This window comes from Rhinatrema bivittatum, chromosome 3, assembly GCF_901001135.1.
Source record: "Rhinatrema bivittatum chromosome 3, aRhiBiv1.1, whole genome shotgun sequence".
In the NCBI taxonomy this organism is placed as follows: Eukaryota; Metazoa; Chordata; class Amphibia; order Gymnophiona; family Rhinatrematidae; genus Rhinatrema; species Rhinatrema bivittatum.
Genome location: NC_042617.1, coordinates 196962309 through 196977765, shown reverse-complemented (window position 1 = coordinate 196977765; position 15457 = coordinate 196962309). Strand labels below are relative to the sequence as shown.

At 43.3% G+C, this 15457-nt stretch overlaps 1 protein-coding gene across 1 annotated transcript in view; it reads left to right on the top strand.

The window, feature by feature from the left end:
• The window catches only part of KATNA1 (katanin catalytic subunit A1), a 182292-nt gene that overhangs the window by 48386 nt on the left and 118449 nt on the right, over nucleotides 1-15457 (top strand). The window contains exons 3-4 of the mRNA XM_029594070.1: nucleotides 2789-2946; nucleotides 9943-10126. Of these exons, the coding sequence (XP_029449930.1) occupies nucleotides 2789-2946; nucleotides 9943-10126 (342 nt within the window). The remainder of the gene's footprint in view (nucleotides 1-2788; nucleotides 2947-9942; nucleotides 10127-15457) is intronic.

The window sequence follows — 15457 nt, the reverse complement described above, 5'->3', positions numbered from 1 at the left end:
ATTCTGTGTTGTAAGACTGAAGAGGTACTCCGCGTGGATGCATGATATAGAGCATGCTGGTCATGCTCAGTGTGTGAAGTCAAAGTTCAAGAAACTTTGACACAAGTGTTCTGTGTCTGGGCTCCATCTGATGTCACCCATGTGTGAGGACGAATATCCTGCTGTCCTCTGAGAACATCTGTTTCAGGTAAGTAACTCTACTTTATCAGATTGTAAGAAGGTTTCTTCATGTTCAGATGTGGATAAACCAGCAATTTTCCCTGACAACTTTGATCTTACAGGATTTTTAGAACAAACTGATTCTGAAATTATGGAAATGCCAATGCTTTTATTTACATTTGCTCAAGAATCTGATAGTTATTTTTTTCATCTCGGAGAGGTCTTTTTTTTAGGCCAACAGATTGTGCTATTTACAGAAGTTAAATGCAGAAAAGATGGAAATGTTCTTCTTTTGAAGAACCAGAGTGAATGATTTAGGGGGTATTTTATTTAAATTTTTCCTGTAAATGTGTAAAAATTAAAGGAGTCTGTGACAGAGCGTACAGACAACTCTCTCATTCTGCTTTATGGAGCCTTGTTCAAGGTTTTAACCCAGTTCTCCTCAAGACAGAATGCAGCAAGGGATTCTGGGTGAAGGGAGGTTCTTTTCACCCTACCATGACAAACTAGGCCTAGAAAGGCTTGGTGAGGCCCTAGGGAATTTGTAGGACATCATGATACACCCAGACGGTGGATGTTTACCTGTTAGTTGTGCCTGATGCAAGGTGAGCTAATATCTTGATTCTTGTATTTTTGGAGCACCATAAGTAAGTTGGTCCAGTCTTATTATATTCCTGTAGCTGCAGCAGGCCCGAATACACTACAGAGTCAAATGTATTTTGTTTTGTTTTTCAATCCAATTCAGTTAGCAGCTCTTCAGAATAGTCAATTCCAGGTACTTCTAATTATGACTTGTTTGTTTTGGCATTTTAAAACTTTTCAGTGCTTTTATGGTGGTTTTTGCTATATTGAGAGAGAGAAAATATCCTGTACAATGTTTCAAACAGATGCAGATTTCAAAAAGTGATAGGGCCATTTCAGATTTTACCCTTTCACCCTCTTCAGGGGGTTTAATATCAAACAACGGCATCCCTTTTTTTTAATTTTTTTTATCTTGGACTGCTTTTATCTTGGACTGCATGGTTTAAATCTATCACTTTTTGAAATCTGCATCTCCCATTTTCCTTATCTTCTGGCTATTCAGCAAGAACCACATTTTTTTCACCCAGCATGATCAACTCGTTCTATAGAAATTGTTCTCCCATTTCTGTGTGTATCACCTGAATTTCAAAACTTTTATCTCCTCTACATATGACTGCAGTTTATTCAGCTTGTCTTCCTCAGGAGCATTCTCTGGCCATGCCTTGTGTTAATGGTACTGCAAGCCTCTCCCTTTCCAGTGCTATTTTAGCATCTTTTTTTTTTTTTTTTTGTGGTGGTGGACGTTATGTAGCCATCTCCAGCAAGTACCACTTTACAAATTTATGTATATGCTGGTTCTGTCTTTTGGTTTAATTATCACTTTAGCTCCTGTGTTAACTTGATTAATTTAGAGATTATTTCTTCCTTGAGGCAAATGTGGTGTCTTTCTAGCTTGGTTTCATACATGCCTCAATAAATTGGTAGTCTATAAGGTGTCATCGTACTCTGTCATTTTTGCTATTACAAAGTAGCACGACATCACTGGAAGTTTATCATACATAACGTCACCCTTTAATTTTTATTGAAGACTTTAAACTAGATAGTTATGTGATTTAGTCCTATGGCATTTGTGGATTGCTCTCAATTTCAAGGACTTTTCCTTAGTTACAGCATAAAACCTGCATTTTAAAAAAATTCTACTTTTCTAGGATTAAATATCTTGCTGTGGTTTCTTGTATTTGCTTGCTTTAGTGGAATTACGATGTAAGATTTTAAATGAAATGCTAAGAAGTGACTGCATTGTCGGACAATGACTGCTCTGATGAGAGACTTTTGTACATGTTTGTCATATAACATTCTTTTATTTGAGCCCTTTTAGATGAGAAAATACATCAAAGCATTCATGATATGAAAAGTGGAGAGAAAAATGCATTTTTTTAAATATTTGAATAAGTAGTCTTTTTTTTTTTTTTTTTTTTTTTAAAGGTTTAGTTCTTTTATCTGGTTTCTTTATATACTCTTCCCTGTGCACATGGCCAAGGCACTTATGGAAACATTGCTGTTGACCTTCATCTGTTACTGAGCTATAAACCCATTAAATCTAGGGGGGAAAAAAAGATGTGTGTTTAGCCTTATCTAGAGGGTAGATGAAGCTGTTCACACGCTCTCTGAAAGAATTGCAAATATAATTCCCAGTCTTGGAAGAAAACTGCTTGTCACACACTCCAACTTAACCACAGGAATGGTGGGAAAGCATTCTCCGTTGGAATTTGACAGCAAGAGAAGCACCAATCCGGATGGTCCCCCAGATACTTTCATTGATTAACAGTGACTGCTGGTCTTACATTTTATAATTGGAAATTGATCTGTCTTCTCTAGCAGAATCAAATTTCCTACTGGAGTATTATTGTCGAACCCATTAGGGTTTTGACACTAGATATAGTTGGTTCTTCATGAACTGTGTGATTGGAACAATTATGGTGGTGCTCATTGAAATCTTCATTAAAATTACTTTTTCATGGTCACACTAAATATTTTAGCATATGAAGGTCATGCTTTTTCTTACAAATTAACAGCGTTGATAAAACTTTATATTTTCTTATGATAGATTTGGCAGGAGATAAACGTGGAAGCTAAACATGTCAAGGATATCATGGCAACGTTAGAAAGTTTTAAACTAGACAGCACCCCAGTGAAAGCTACACAACAAGATCATCCATCGCAGGATGGGGAAGTTTGGTCCTTGCCAGTACCTGTTGAACGTAGGTAAGGGGAAAATCACAAGCACTGACAGACATGAAATTGGTCAAGTAAACCTTACTAAAATGTGTACTGAAGAGCAGAAATGTTTTTTGTGCAGGGTTACAGCTCACAGGAATTCCTAATGTTGCATGTTAAATAAAACCTGTGCTGCCAAAAAAAACTATGTGAAGGTGCTGCTGCATGTTGCTAGTCATGAAAAAGATAAAACTAGCAAAAACTCAGACTGGAGACCATGTATTTTTATTTTACCTTTATGCAGACTCTGACCTGGGTTTTAGTACCAGTGTTACTACTGGCCCATTCTTGATCATGAAAGAAATTAGAGACTGGACTGGAAAGAGAATAAAGCTGAGTTTGTGTATGTAGTGAGTACAGTTTTTACAAGAAGATATCTGCTTTTAATTGAAAAATTAATCTTTGTGCACGAAGCCTATGCTTACACTGATGCAGTGAAAGATTTAGGATGGCACACTTTGAGAAGATGAGAAAAAAAAAAAAGTACACCCAAAACTTACTAGTGAAAGATTTATGTACCTATTTTATTTAAATTTTTTGGTATCACTGGTAATGTGTGAGCCCCTACTTTTCTATTACTGTAGAGGGCCATTTTCAAGGTTATATTTCCTAGCGTGTAGCAGATGGACTCAGGACCAATGGATATAGTGTGCTCCTGATAGATTGAAATCTGACTCAGTCTCCAACTGCTGACATCAGCAGTACATATACCTGTGCAGGAAGCTCTGCTCTCCCCAGTATTTTTCAGTCTCCTTAGCAGTTCGGGACTATACACACGCTTGCACAGTGTTAGAAAATCCAAACCAAAGAAGAAAATAGACTTAGTTTTTGGGTACTTGCCAGATTCTTATGGCCTGGATTGGCCACTGTTGGAAACAAGATGCTGGGCTTGATGGACCCTTGGTCTGACCTAGTATGGCATGTTCTTATGTTCTTAAAATTCCAAAACCAAGAAGAAATAATCTTACCTCTGCAGACAAGCCCTGCTCTCCTGTGGTGATACCTAAGGGTCCCTCCTCAGTCGAGAATTCCTGAGGTGATTTCCGAGATCCCTCAGAGGTAAGCCTCAGTCTGGTAGCCGGCTCCCGGCGTGGACTTAGCCCCCAGGAACAGGAGTGGCTGAGAGGCAGCGGGTGCAATACTGTGCGCGGTGGTGAAAGTACTTTTCCCTCTCCCCCCGCAGCCGGAGACCGCCCGGCCCGAGACCGGGAAACGCCGAGACAAGGTAAGGTAGAAAACTTTCTTAAAGTCTCCGAGGCTCGGATAGCCGCACAGATCTCCAGCCGGCGCCTGTCCTAGCAGGTTGATCAGCCCCATACGGGCTAGACCGCGATCCGGTACGAGGGTCCTCCCACGTGGAGACCCTCCGGGGGCGGGGGGGAGGTCGCCATCTTGCCCACGTGGTCGTCTGCGCCATTTCCCCCTTCGATCGCCGTACTGTCCGCTGAACTGAGCCAAGTGAACAGCGGCGAGCCGGGCACATAACTTACTTGTGCGCACAGCGACATGTGCATGTGTGCCGGGCGCACAGCGACGCTCACTAGGGTGCCGGGTGCATAGCACCACGCCCAACGACGCCAGGTGCACAAGTTCAGCCTGTGTGCACAGCAGCACGTGCATCTCTGTAAGCGCACATAGTGGCCTGCACACATATCTTCGCAGTTTGCACGCACATCTTCAACGCCCCCGGAGCACACATCTAAGCCGCCCGGTGCGTGCATATAAACGCACAGACCAGTCTTGAACGACCCTATGCATCCAAACCATGGCACCATCGGCCAAGAAAGCCAAGGCACAAGTCCTCTGCCCTGCCTGCCATCTAAGAGCTGCGCAACACGAGGAGGATTCTGCCCTGTGCCTACAGTGCGAGGCGGCCCTGGGGGAACCAGGACAAGGGCCCCCCCTGGCCAATAGAGGAATCCGGCTCCACCAACGATAGTACCCCAGACCTCTCTATCCCCAGCTCTGCCCCTTCTCAGTTGGGCCCCTTGGGGAACGCCGCTGGCTTCAATATGGACCCAGGAACCTTTTCTGAGTAGAATTCTTCAGAGGGCTGCAAACCTTTGTCCAGGCACAATTGATGCCACCGGTGACACAGCCACAGCCTCCACCAGAAGACCAAAACATTCCAGGCCCCTCTTGGCCTCCCCAAGACGTGCCCCCTCCGGACAAAAGCCTCCTCTTAGGGGACACGGACACCTCTGAGGAAGAACCAGACTCCCTGGAGGAAGGAGAAATCCCTCCAGGAATGGAACTATACCATACTATGATGCGTTTCTTCTCCAGAGACGAGTTACCAGACCTCGTGTCTCTGAGCCTGAAGGACCTGGCCATCCCAGGCATAAGCGCCACAGCGGAACCAAAGACGAATCCTCTCCTGGTCGGGCTCCATCAGGCCTTACACCATTTCCCATTGCTACAAGCTGTACAACAACTGATCGACCTGGAATGAAATGCTCCAGAGGCCAGCTTCAAAGAAGGACAGGCCCTAGAAGCCCTATACCCTCTGGATCCCTCAGCCAAAGAACTCCTAGTGTTTCCCAAAGTGGACGCCATGGTCTGTGCTGTCACAAAGCACACTACCATTCCAGTCGAAGGAGGAGTGGCACTCAAGTATGCCCAGGACAGACGTCAGGAATCCATCCTTAGAGTCATTTGATGCAGCAGCTATGTCACTACAGATCGCTGCCTGCTGTGGTGACACGTGCCTGCTTATCACTTGCCAGGAACGCTACCACGCCCATCGAAACATTAGAACCAGCGATATCCTTCCTCACGGATGCGACGTCCGACCTGGTGTGCACCTTATCCATTGTGGCAGCCAGAAGGCAACTCTGGCTCTGAAGCTGGTCAACCAATGCAACCTCCAAGACTAAACTCATGAGAATGCCCTTTAAAGGAGCCCTCCTGTTTGGAAATGAACTGGAGAAGTTGGCCGACAAATGGGACGAATCCCCAGTACCTCGGCTACCGGAGGACAAGAACAAAAGAAACCATCGCCCCTCTCCCCGAACATCCAAGGGCAGAGGATCACAGCGCTTTAGACTGTACAAGAATACATACCAAGCACCTCACCCCGCAGGCAGGGGTCAGTCCTTTCGGAACAAACACAAGAGGGGAGCCAGCTCAGGTCCAGGCCCCAGCCACACCCCACAATGAGAATCAACAGACCCATCCACAGGAAGAAGCCATAGGGGGCAGGTTTGCCCTAATCTACCAAAGATGGGTCGAGATAACATCGGACTAGTGGGTCCTAACTATCATTCGAGAGGGATACTATCTGGACTTCCACAGCAACCCTCCAGACAAATTTGTGAAATCCCCTTGCCACTCCCCCTCCAAGAGGACAGCAGTGGAAACCACACTGACAAAATTGTTCTCCCTAGAGGCTATAACACCGGTGCCCAAGCACCAACAAAATACTGGGCATTATTCCATCTATTTCATCGTCCTCAAGAAAGAGGGAACGTTCCGGCCCATCCTGGACCTCAAGTCTGTCAACTGCTACCTGAGGTTACCACACTTTCGCATGGAAACCCTACGTTCGGTCATAAGGGCAGTACAGCCGGGAGAATTTCTGACCTCCCTGGATCTGTCAGAAGCCTATCTGCACATCCCGGTTCATCACGACCACCAGCGTTTTCTACGCTTCGTGATCATGGACCACCACTACCAGTTTAGAGTGCTACCCTTTGGACTAGCCACTGCCCCTCGAACATTCACCAAAATCATGGTGAACGTGGCAGCGACACTGAGGAAAGAAGGAATCCTCGTATACCCATACCTGGACGATTGGCTGATAAGAGCAAAATCTCCAGAAGAAAGTCATCAGGTGACCTCCAGAGTCAAGAACCTACTACAAAACCTTGGGTGGGTCATCAACACACCCAAGAGCTGTCTGCAGCCCTCCCAATCTCTAGAATACCTGGGAGTCCGGTTCGACACCCAACAGGACAAGGTCGTCCTTCCTGTTACAAGGAGAAGGAAATTGATGGACCAGTTGAGAACTGTTGAACGGCGTTCGCCCCACGGTATGGGACTACCTCCAAATCCTCAAACTCATGACATCAACCCTAGAAGTCATACCCTGGGCAAGGGCCCACATGCGACCATTAGCAACGTTCCCTACTGTCACGATGGAACCCGATGTCCCAGGACTACACCGTCCACCTCCAGTTGCCGGTGGAGGTACGGATCCAGCTCCTATGGTGGCTACAAGAAGACCATCTGAGCAAGGGAGTACGACTATCCCCACCAACCTGGGTCTTGCTCAGCACGGATGCGAGCTTACGAAGGTGGGGAGCCCACTGTCAGGAACTGATGGGACAAGGAAGAGTCGGAATGGAACATCAACCGACTGGAAGGCCGGACAGTCAGGCTAGCCTGCCTACGATTCAGTCACAGACTCAGAGGAGAAGCTGTCAGTCATGTCTGACAATGCCACAACAGTGGCCTACATCAACTGCCAGGGAGGAACCAGAAGCCAACAGGTGTCCCTAGAAATATACCCCCTAATGACGTGGGTGGAAGCAAACCTGCAAGGGATCTCTGGCGCCAACATCGTGGGAAAAGACAACGTCACTGCGGATTACCTCAGCAGAGAAAGTCTAGACCCAGGGGAATGGAGGCTGTCAACCACAGCCTTCCAGTTGATAATAGACCGCTGGGGAACCCCAGCCATGGATCTTCTGGCAACCCGGTCCAGTGCCCAAGTTCCCAACTTCTTCAGTCGCAGAAGAGACCCTCAATCCCAGGGGATCGACGCCCTCGTCCAAACCTGGCCACAGGAAGACCTGCTGTATGCCTTTCTTCCATGGCCACTACTGGGCGGGATCATCCGCAAGATAGAACACCACAGGGGGCTAGTACTTCTAATGACCCCGGACTGGCCAAGAAGACCGTGGTTCGCAGACATGCGAAGACTTCTGGCGGGGAACCCCCTGTCTACCTCCACACAGGGACCTGCTCCAGCAAGGACTGATCCTTCACGAAGACCCAACTCTATTCTCTCTTACGGTCTGGCCATTGAGAGGACTCTCCTGAAGAAAAGTGGATACTTGAGGGCAGTAATTGACACCTTGCTCCGAGCACTCAAGTTTTCCACATCTTTAACTTATATATGACTATGGAGAATATTCGAAGCCTGGTGTGAAGACAGTGACATCCTTCTGTGGACAGTCAAAATTCCCATGATCCTGGAATTCCTGCAGGATGGCCTAAAGAAGGGGCTGTCTCTCAACTCCATCAAGGTTCAACTGGCCGCGCTGGATGGCATCAGTCTATCTTCCCATCCAGACGTCTCCTGCTTCCAGAGAGGGGTCAAGCAAATCCGACCACCACTAAAGTGGCCGGTACCCCTATGGAATCTCAATCTAGTACTTGTCTTCCTAGCGGGAGCTTCCTTCAGACCCACACGCGGTCTGTCCCTACGGCTCCTGACCCTGAAGACTGCATTCCTAGTGGCAATATGTTCAGCCCGTCGCATCTCCGAATGTCAAGCTCTATCCTGCCGGGAACTGTTCCTCAGATTCATACCAGGATCCATACAGCTTCGCACTGTCCCCTCCTACCTTCCAAAGGTGGTTTCTCATTTCCATCTAAACCAAACCATCTCGCTGCCATCTCCAGACGAGCATAAGGACTCGGAAGACTCACGCTGCCTACGCCATCTTAACGTCGGCAGACTCCTAGTCCGCTACCTGGAAAGATCAGAATCTGTACGAAAGACGGACCACCTATTCGTCCTTCACAGCAGGAAGAAACAAGGGGAAGCAGCCTCGCGGGCAACCAAAGCCCGCTGGATCAAAGAAGTAATCAAGGCGGCCTACATAGAGGCAGGCAAGCCTTAACCTCTACAAGTCAAGGCCTGTTTCTGCCCAGGCAGTGTCCTGGGCAGAAACAAAGATGCTATCACCCGCCGAGATCTGTCGGGCGGCGACGTGGTCCTCCGTTCACACCTTCTTGAGGTTCCAGGATGTTCAGGCCAGGGAGGACACAGCATTCGCAAGGGCAGTACTAAGTGGGCCACAGGCAGCCTCCCACCCGGTTCGGGAGTAGCTTTTGTACGTCCCATTGGTCCTGAGTCCATCTGCTACACACTAGGAAATGGAGAAATTACTTACCTGATAATTTCGTTTTCCTTAGTGTAGACCTATGAACTCTGTATCCTGCCCACAGCTGCCTCAAAATATGGAAACCTTGGGTGACAATCCCAGAGAGCAAGACAAGCAAGGGTAAGCTAGACTTACCCCCAGTTAAGACACCCATAGTTACTGTGTGTCGGCGTTTCTCAGTTGACGACACTGGCGGTCTCCAGCTACAATTCACGTCAGCTAGTTCAAGTTAATCAGGTTAATCAAGCTATCCAAACACACACACATCCACTATTGCTTTTCGAAGAGAATACTGAAGAGCAGAGCTTCCTGCATGGCTATATGTAGTGCTGACGTCGGATTGAAATCTGACGCCATCTCCATCTGCTATCAGGCGCACACTATATCCATTGGTCCTGAGTCCATATGTCTACACTAAGGAAAACGAAATTATCAGGTAAGTAATTTCTCCAATGTAAGTACATTCTCCCACATAAAACAGTGTTTTGAAATTTGCCTCCATATATGTGGCCAAAAGTACATGTATATTTCTAGTTATTTCAAAAGGGGGATGGGACTAGGGCCGGGTAAAGTAAAATACATATGGGGATTTTATTTTGAATGTACTTTAAAACTGGTGCAAAGTACAAGGATATAAAAGTACCTGCCTTTCCTGCTAGTCTCTTTAATTTTAAAAGGCAAACTTGGCAGTAGTTTTCCTTTCAAATTGATCTGAGAGTAGTTTTCCTGTAAGATCTGTGAGTTTGTGCAATCTGTCTGGGGACTCTGAAAATTATCCCCTTAATGTGTGTAATGAATGAGGTCATCTTTTCTTTTATTTGTTGTACACAAGAAATAAAATAGAATTATTTTTGTATTTATTATGGGTAAGACCCCCAGGGCCCAGGAAGCGGCAGTCTGCTCAGTGCAGTGATCAGAGACCTCAAAATAATCGTGTAAGTGCAGCGGTCAAAGGCCAGAACCGCCCACCTTCTAGAAATGCCAATAATGACCGAATTAAACCAGCCAGAAGTCGAGAAAAGAAAGATCAGCAGAATAAAGGAAAAGAAGAAAAGGTAAGTACATGGGTTCAAATTTCCAGTGTAGCCAAAAAGGGTTGCTGTATTGTTAAAGGAGGGCAAAGCCATAGCGGCTGTGACAATTCATTGTTTCCTAATCTATATGCTGTATTGAAACATTGAAATTGATAGCAAAGGCTGCCAGGCCGATCAAGTCTGCTCATTTTCTCTTCCTACTTCTTGTACTGTAGTCCCTTTTGCTGTTTTACTTGAAATGTTAATAATTCACATAAATGTACCAAGATTGTATGGATTAAGTAGGTTTGAATATATGCAATTTTACTGGCAAAGATTTTGAGGTTTAAACAGAAAATTACATACAGTATATCACTCATGGTAACAGGCATACAAAGTGGTGGAATTAGTGCAAGCTTGAAACAAGGTTTAAATAAAGAAGTAGTCATTTCTTTGAAGATGAGAGATTTAGCAGTCATACAAATGGGTTACGTGACTATACTTGGCACCAAATGAGTAACTTCCAAAGTCTTTCTGCAGGTCGGTTCCCCTGCTACAGTAGGCAGAAGTTTCTCCTCTATTTCTTATTGTCTGCTGGATGCATCAGGCATTGTACATAGTGCCCATGCCCCATTCCCTGAGCCTACCTGTAAGCAGGCACTGCATGTGAAGGCCTGTTTGCGACCTGATCACAGGTAGAATTTCGGCGGCGTGTTTTTATCTCCTGCTCGACTCTCCTCCCTGCCAGTCTTCCTCCTCCTCTGATGTGCGTGGTTTCCTGTCATACCAATGACAAGGTCCTGGTGAGGGGAGGGGAAAGCAGTCATGGCTGAATGACATCATGGCCCGCGGCACAGTCATTTTTGTTCCTGGCCAGCCTTTTTTTTTTTTTTTCCCCTATAGCAATTCTGCAATTCATGTGAAAAGTCTCTTCCTACGCTGACCTGCAGAAAGACTTTGGAAGTTACTCATTTGGTGCCAAGTATGGTCATGTAACCCATTCAGCCAGACTAGACTTGACTCAAAACATGTTTTATTCATTTCGTTAATCATTTTCGTTATTCCCCATTTATCTGATCCAAGTTCTATGCCCTGTTCAATGTAATCGCATTCTTACATGCTTGTTTTTTCCGTTTATAATGTAAACCGAGATGATATATAATATTTTACATGAATCCCGGTATATAAAAATGTTAAAATAAAATAATAAATAATTTGTATGACTGCTAAATCTGCTCATCTTCAAAGAAATGACTACTACTTTATTTAAACCTTGTTTCAATCAATGTGTAATGGTAAATGGAAGCTGCTTTAATGATAGAACAGTGTCAATGATCAGTTTTGGGTCCGGTTCTGTTCAATATTTTCATAAGTGACATTGCGGAGGGGTTAGAAGGAAAAGTTTGCCTTTTTTGTGGATGAAATTAAGGTCTGCAACAGAGTGGACACGCTTGAAGGAGTAGAGAATAAAAAGTGATTTAAGAAAAATTGAAGAGTGGTTGAAGATTTGGCAACTGCAATTCAACGCCAAGAAGTGCAGAGTCATGCACCTGAATGTGGAAATCCAAAAGAGCTGTACATGATGGGAGGTGAAAGACTATTGTGCACAGACCAGAAGAGGGACCCTGGGATGATTAGCGATCTGAAGGTGGCAAAGCAGTGTGATAAGGCTAAAGCCAGAAAGGATGCTGAGGTGTGTAGAGAGAAAAGGGAAATAATGCCCTTGTATAGATCCTTGATGAGGCCTCACCTGGAGTACTGTGAGTCCTGGAGACCATATTTCAAAAAGGATAGAGACAGGATGGAAACTGTCTAGAAGAAGGCGACAAAAATGGTGTGGGGTCTATTTCAGAAGTACTATGAGGACAGGCTGAAGGATCTAAATATGTATACCCTGGAGGAGAGGAGGTGCAGGGGAGGTTTGATACAGACCTACAGATATCAGTGCTGTACAAACCTTTTCCGCTGGAAAGGAAAGAATAGAACTAGGGCTCATGATTTGAAACTCCAGTGGGAAAGACTAAGAAGCAATATCAGGAAATAGTTCTTCACAAAGAGGGTGGTGGATGCCTGGAATGCCCTCCCAGAAGAGGTGGTGAAGATGAAAACAGTTAATGAATTCAAAAGAGCATAGGACAAACACTGCAGATCCTAAAGACTTAAAGGGATGATATACCACTTCTGCATGGGGGTAGCCTGCTCGGAGCAGCAGTTACTACCATAAGCAAATTGCTGGGCAGACCACATGAACAATTTATTCTTTTTCTGCAGTCATTACTTTGTTACTACGATGCTTAATTAGAGCCATAGCAGAATGGCCACCATCTAAGAGGCAATTTTTAAATAGCTCTCAAAGCTCCAAAGTCTTTGGGTACTTTGTATCTGTTTTCCTTTTTGAAAATTGCCTACAAACGTAACCTTTGCACCTGCAATTTGTGTAGACAAATTTTGCTGGAAAACAACCTGCCTTTCTCCCTTTCACAGGGAATGCCTCCCTTTAATCCAACTAAACAAATATGCATGCTGTGGAAGCTAGCATGTACTTTTAGTTGGGCAGAGAACTTTTTTTTTTTTAGCCTAACCATTTTATCTAGATAAATGGCTTTGAAACATTCTTTTAAGATTTACCCCCAATTGAGGAGGTTTGTATGGTTCTGACATGCAGTTTGGTCCACACATTTGCATCCCATTTCTGTTTAGACACTACTTTCCAATTTGGCTAGTAGGTTGGAGACTGTTCATCCTCCATGATCTCCTGGAGGGGATAGAATTTTTCTCCTTTATTTATAAAGATGCATAGAAATGCAAACCTGAACTTATGGAAATGTTCAAAAGCCATAAACAGCAACATTTATCTGAGTACAAAGCATCCATCGTTTAAAACACACAATACAAAAATCATACCAAAGCACTGATAAGACATTTATCCACATTTGCACACAGCAAATAAGACTTCCACAGTTTCATGTCAATCAAGAAGAATATTCTAAAATCTTCAAATGGTCCTTTACCAATAATGGTAAGTAATCATGGAATATCTGCCAAGCTCTATCTTTAGCTCTGTGTGTAAAGGGCATAACATTGTTCTAATTGTATCCAGTTGGATAAGGACTGATGCCATAACAAAATAGGAGGTGCACCTCCTTGAAGCCAAAATTTCAGGATACAGAAATGTGCTATCAAAACAGCTACATAAATTTCATATATCCTTTGGACAAAGGCAGTTTAAATTTAGATAATCCTAATAGTAGTAAACCTCCATCAAAGTCTAAACAAATTATAGTAACCTTTTGAATAACAGATAATTTTATCTTTTTTTGGGAAGAAGTATTTAGGGCACAGTAAAAATGTATGCACTGAAGTACCTCTATCAACTTGACTTTCTATGCATAAATCTGTTTTAAGTTAAACCTGATTTGCAAGCTTTTACTGCATCCACGTAACTGTGATGTAAAATCTTAAAATATATTTCCTGGTGTTTAGCAACACTCTCAAAGCATAATATTATATCAGCAGTGATAACCTCTGCTTCTACAGACTAGGACCAGTAAGATGCTAATTCCTCCATATCTGGTTTATGCTTAAGCAAATGCATTTTAGACCAGTATGACAGCTTATATATTTATGCCCACAGAACAGAGAATCATCTTTTAAGACTCAGGATGGTAATGCCCCTCAGAAGACCACTGCAATTGCCAAATGTCTTACTTGCAAATATACATAAAAATATTGATGTGGTAATTCTTAATTTTAACTGTAATTGCTCAAAAAAATGAGGCTAGTCCTTTTGTTTGCCATTCCTGAAAGACTCTTTCTTAAGGGCCTGGAAAAGATTCCAGATTGCTCACCAAAGGTAAACAGACAGAAATAGTAGGATGAGCACCTCACCATTTACATAAGCTCCAAGTTAATAAAACTAGTCTAAAGGACATAGTTTTAACCTCTCTGATAATTCGAAGTCAGCCATATTTAGCAATCCAATAATAGACAGAGGAGCAGCCTTAGATTCCAACATACATGGTGTACAATAATAAACCTTTGAGATCCATTCTCCCCCAAAAAGAAATGGACATGCTACATTGTAAAAATGAAAAATCGGGCATATTCAAGCACCACAATTTCTTTGGTATCATTAATTTAGCGTAGCTTATTCATACACCTTGCCCTTTGCAAATAAAATGAACCCCAATAGATTGTAGTCCTGCTGCATCTTTAGCCATTAGCCAACATGGTAGATTCGTAATCTGTATAAAGGTTTAGGCATAAGCGTCATTGTAAATGGAGCATAGCTACCAAATAGACTGATTCTTGTCCTGTATAACAACTATCAAAGAACTAATGTTTAGTTTATATAATAGATGGTATTATTACGGAATACAAATTCCCAAATATTTACTCTGTGTGGTAGCCCATCTAAAAAAAAACCTCCCCTGATCAGTTGATTCTAGTATTCACATGTAATGGCACCACCTCCAATTTAGAAAAAATGATCTGTAGCCCAGCAAAGATTCCAAATCCAGCAAAGAGATCAAGTACCTTTTTAGGCCTAGATGTCTGAAGAGTGCCTAAAAATAAAAGTATGTCATAAGCTAACCTGCATATCTTACATTCAGATAGACCCAATTGCAGCCCTTTAATCTCTACAGATATTTTGATTTTAAGGGCCAGAGATTCAATCATCAAAATATATAATAAGGAGCAACCATGTCTCATGTCCAGAGTGTAGTTAGAAGAGCGACCTGACAATTCTAAAACAAGCTTGTGGGGAAGAATGCAACTGCAGTGTTGAAGAAAGATCTTTTGTATACCATATTGCTCTAATATCCAAAACATATACTTACATTGGACTTCTATTAAAAGTCTTTTCATCCTCAAGACTAATCACTATTCCTTTGCCTTTCTCCAGATAGAGTATAAAGTGCTTCCATCAACTTCTGAATACCCCCTGCATGAACCTAGCCTTTTAGCTTAAAATTTCAAACAAATATTGATCATATGAGCTCGCTTCTAATAAGCGTTCCCCTTATTTGGGAAAGAGTAATGAACAATAATTTGCACCCTGAGGAAAATTTCCCCTGTTGCAAACAAGTGATACAACTGTAGCACCTGAGAAGGCATAAAACTGTGTATTTTATAAAATTGTGAGTCCAGTGCATCTAAGCCAGATGCCTTTCCTAATTTTAAAGTTTTAACAACACAATCCACTTCCCATTTAATAACAGGTGTATTTAATATCTGTAAATGGGAAGCGGAAATATTTAGTAGAGAAACAACTTAAAAAAAATCAGTATAAATGTTATCTGGAGTAGATTCTTAAAAGTACAAATCAATATAATATTCAATCAAAATTTCAATTGTGAGGAATAGAAGAAA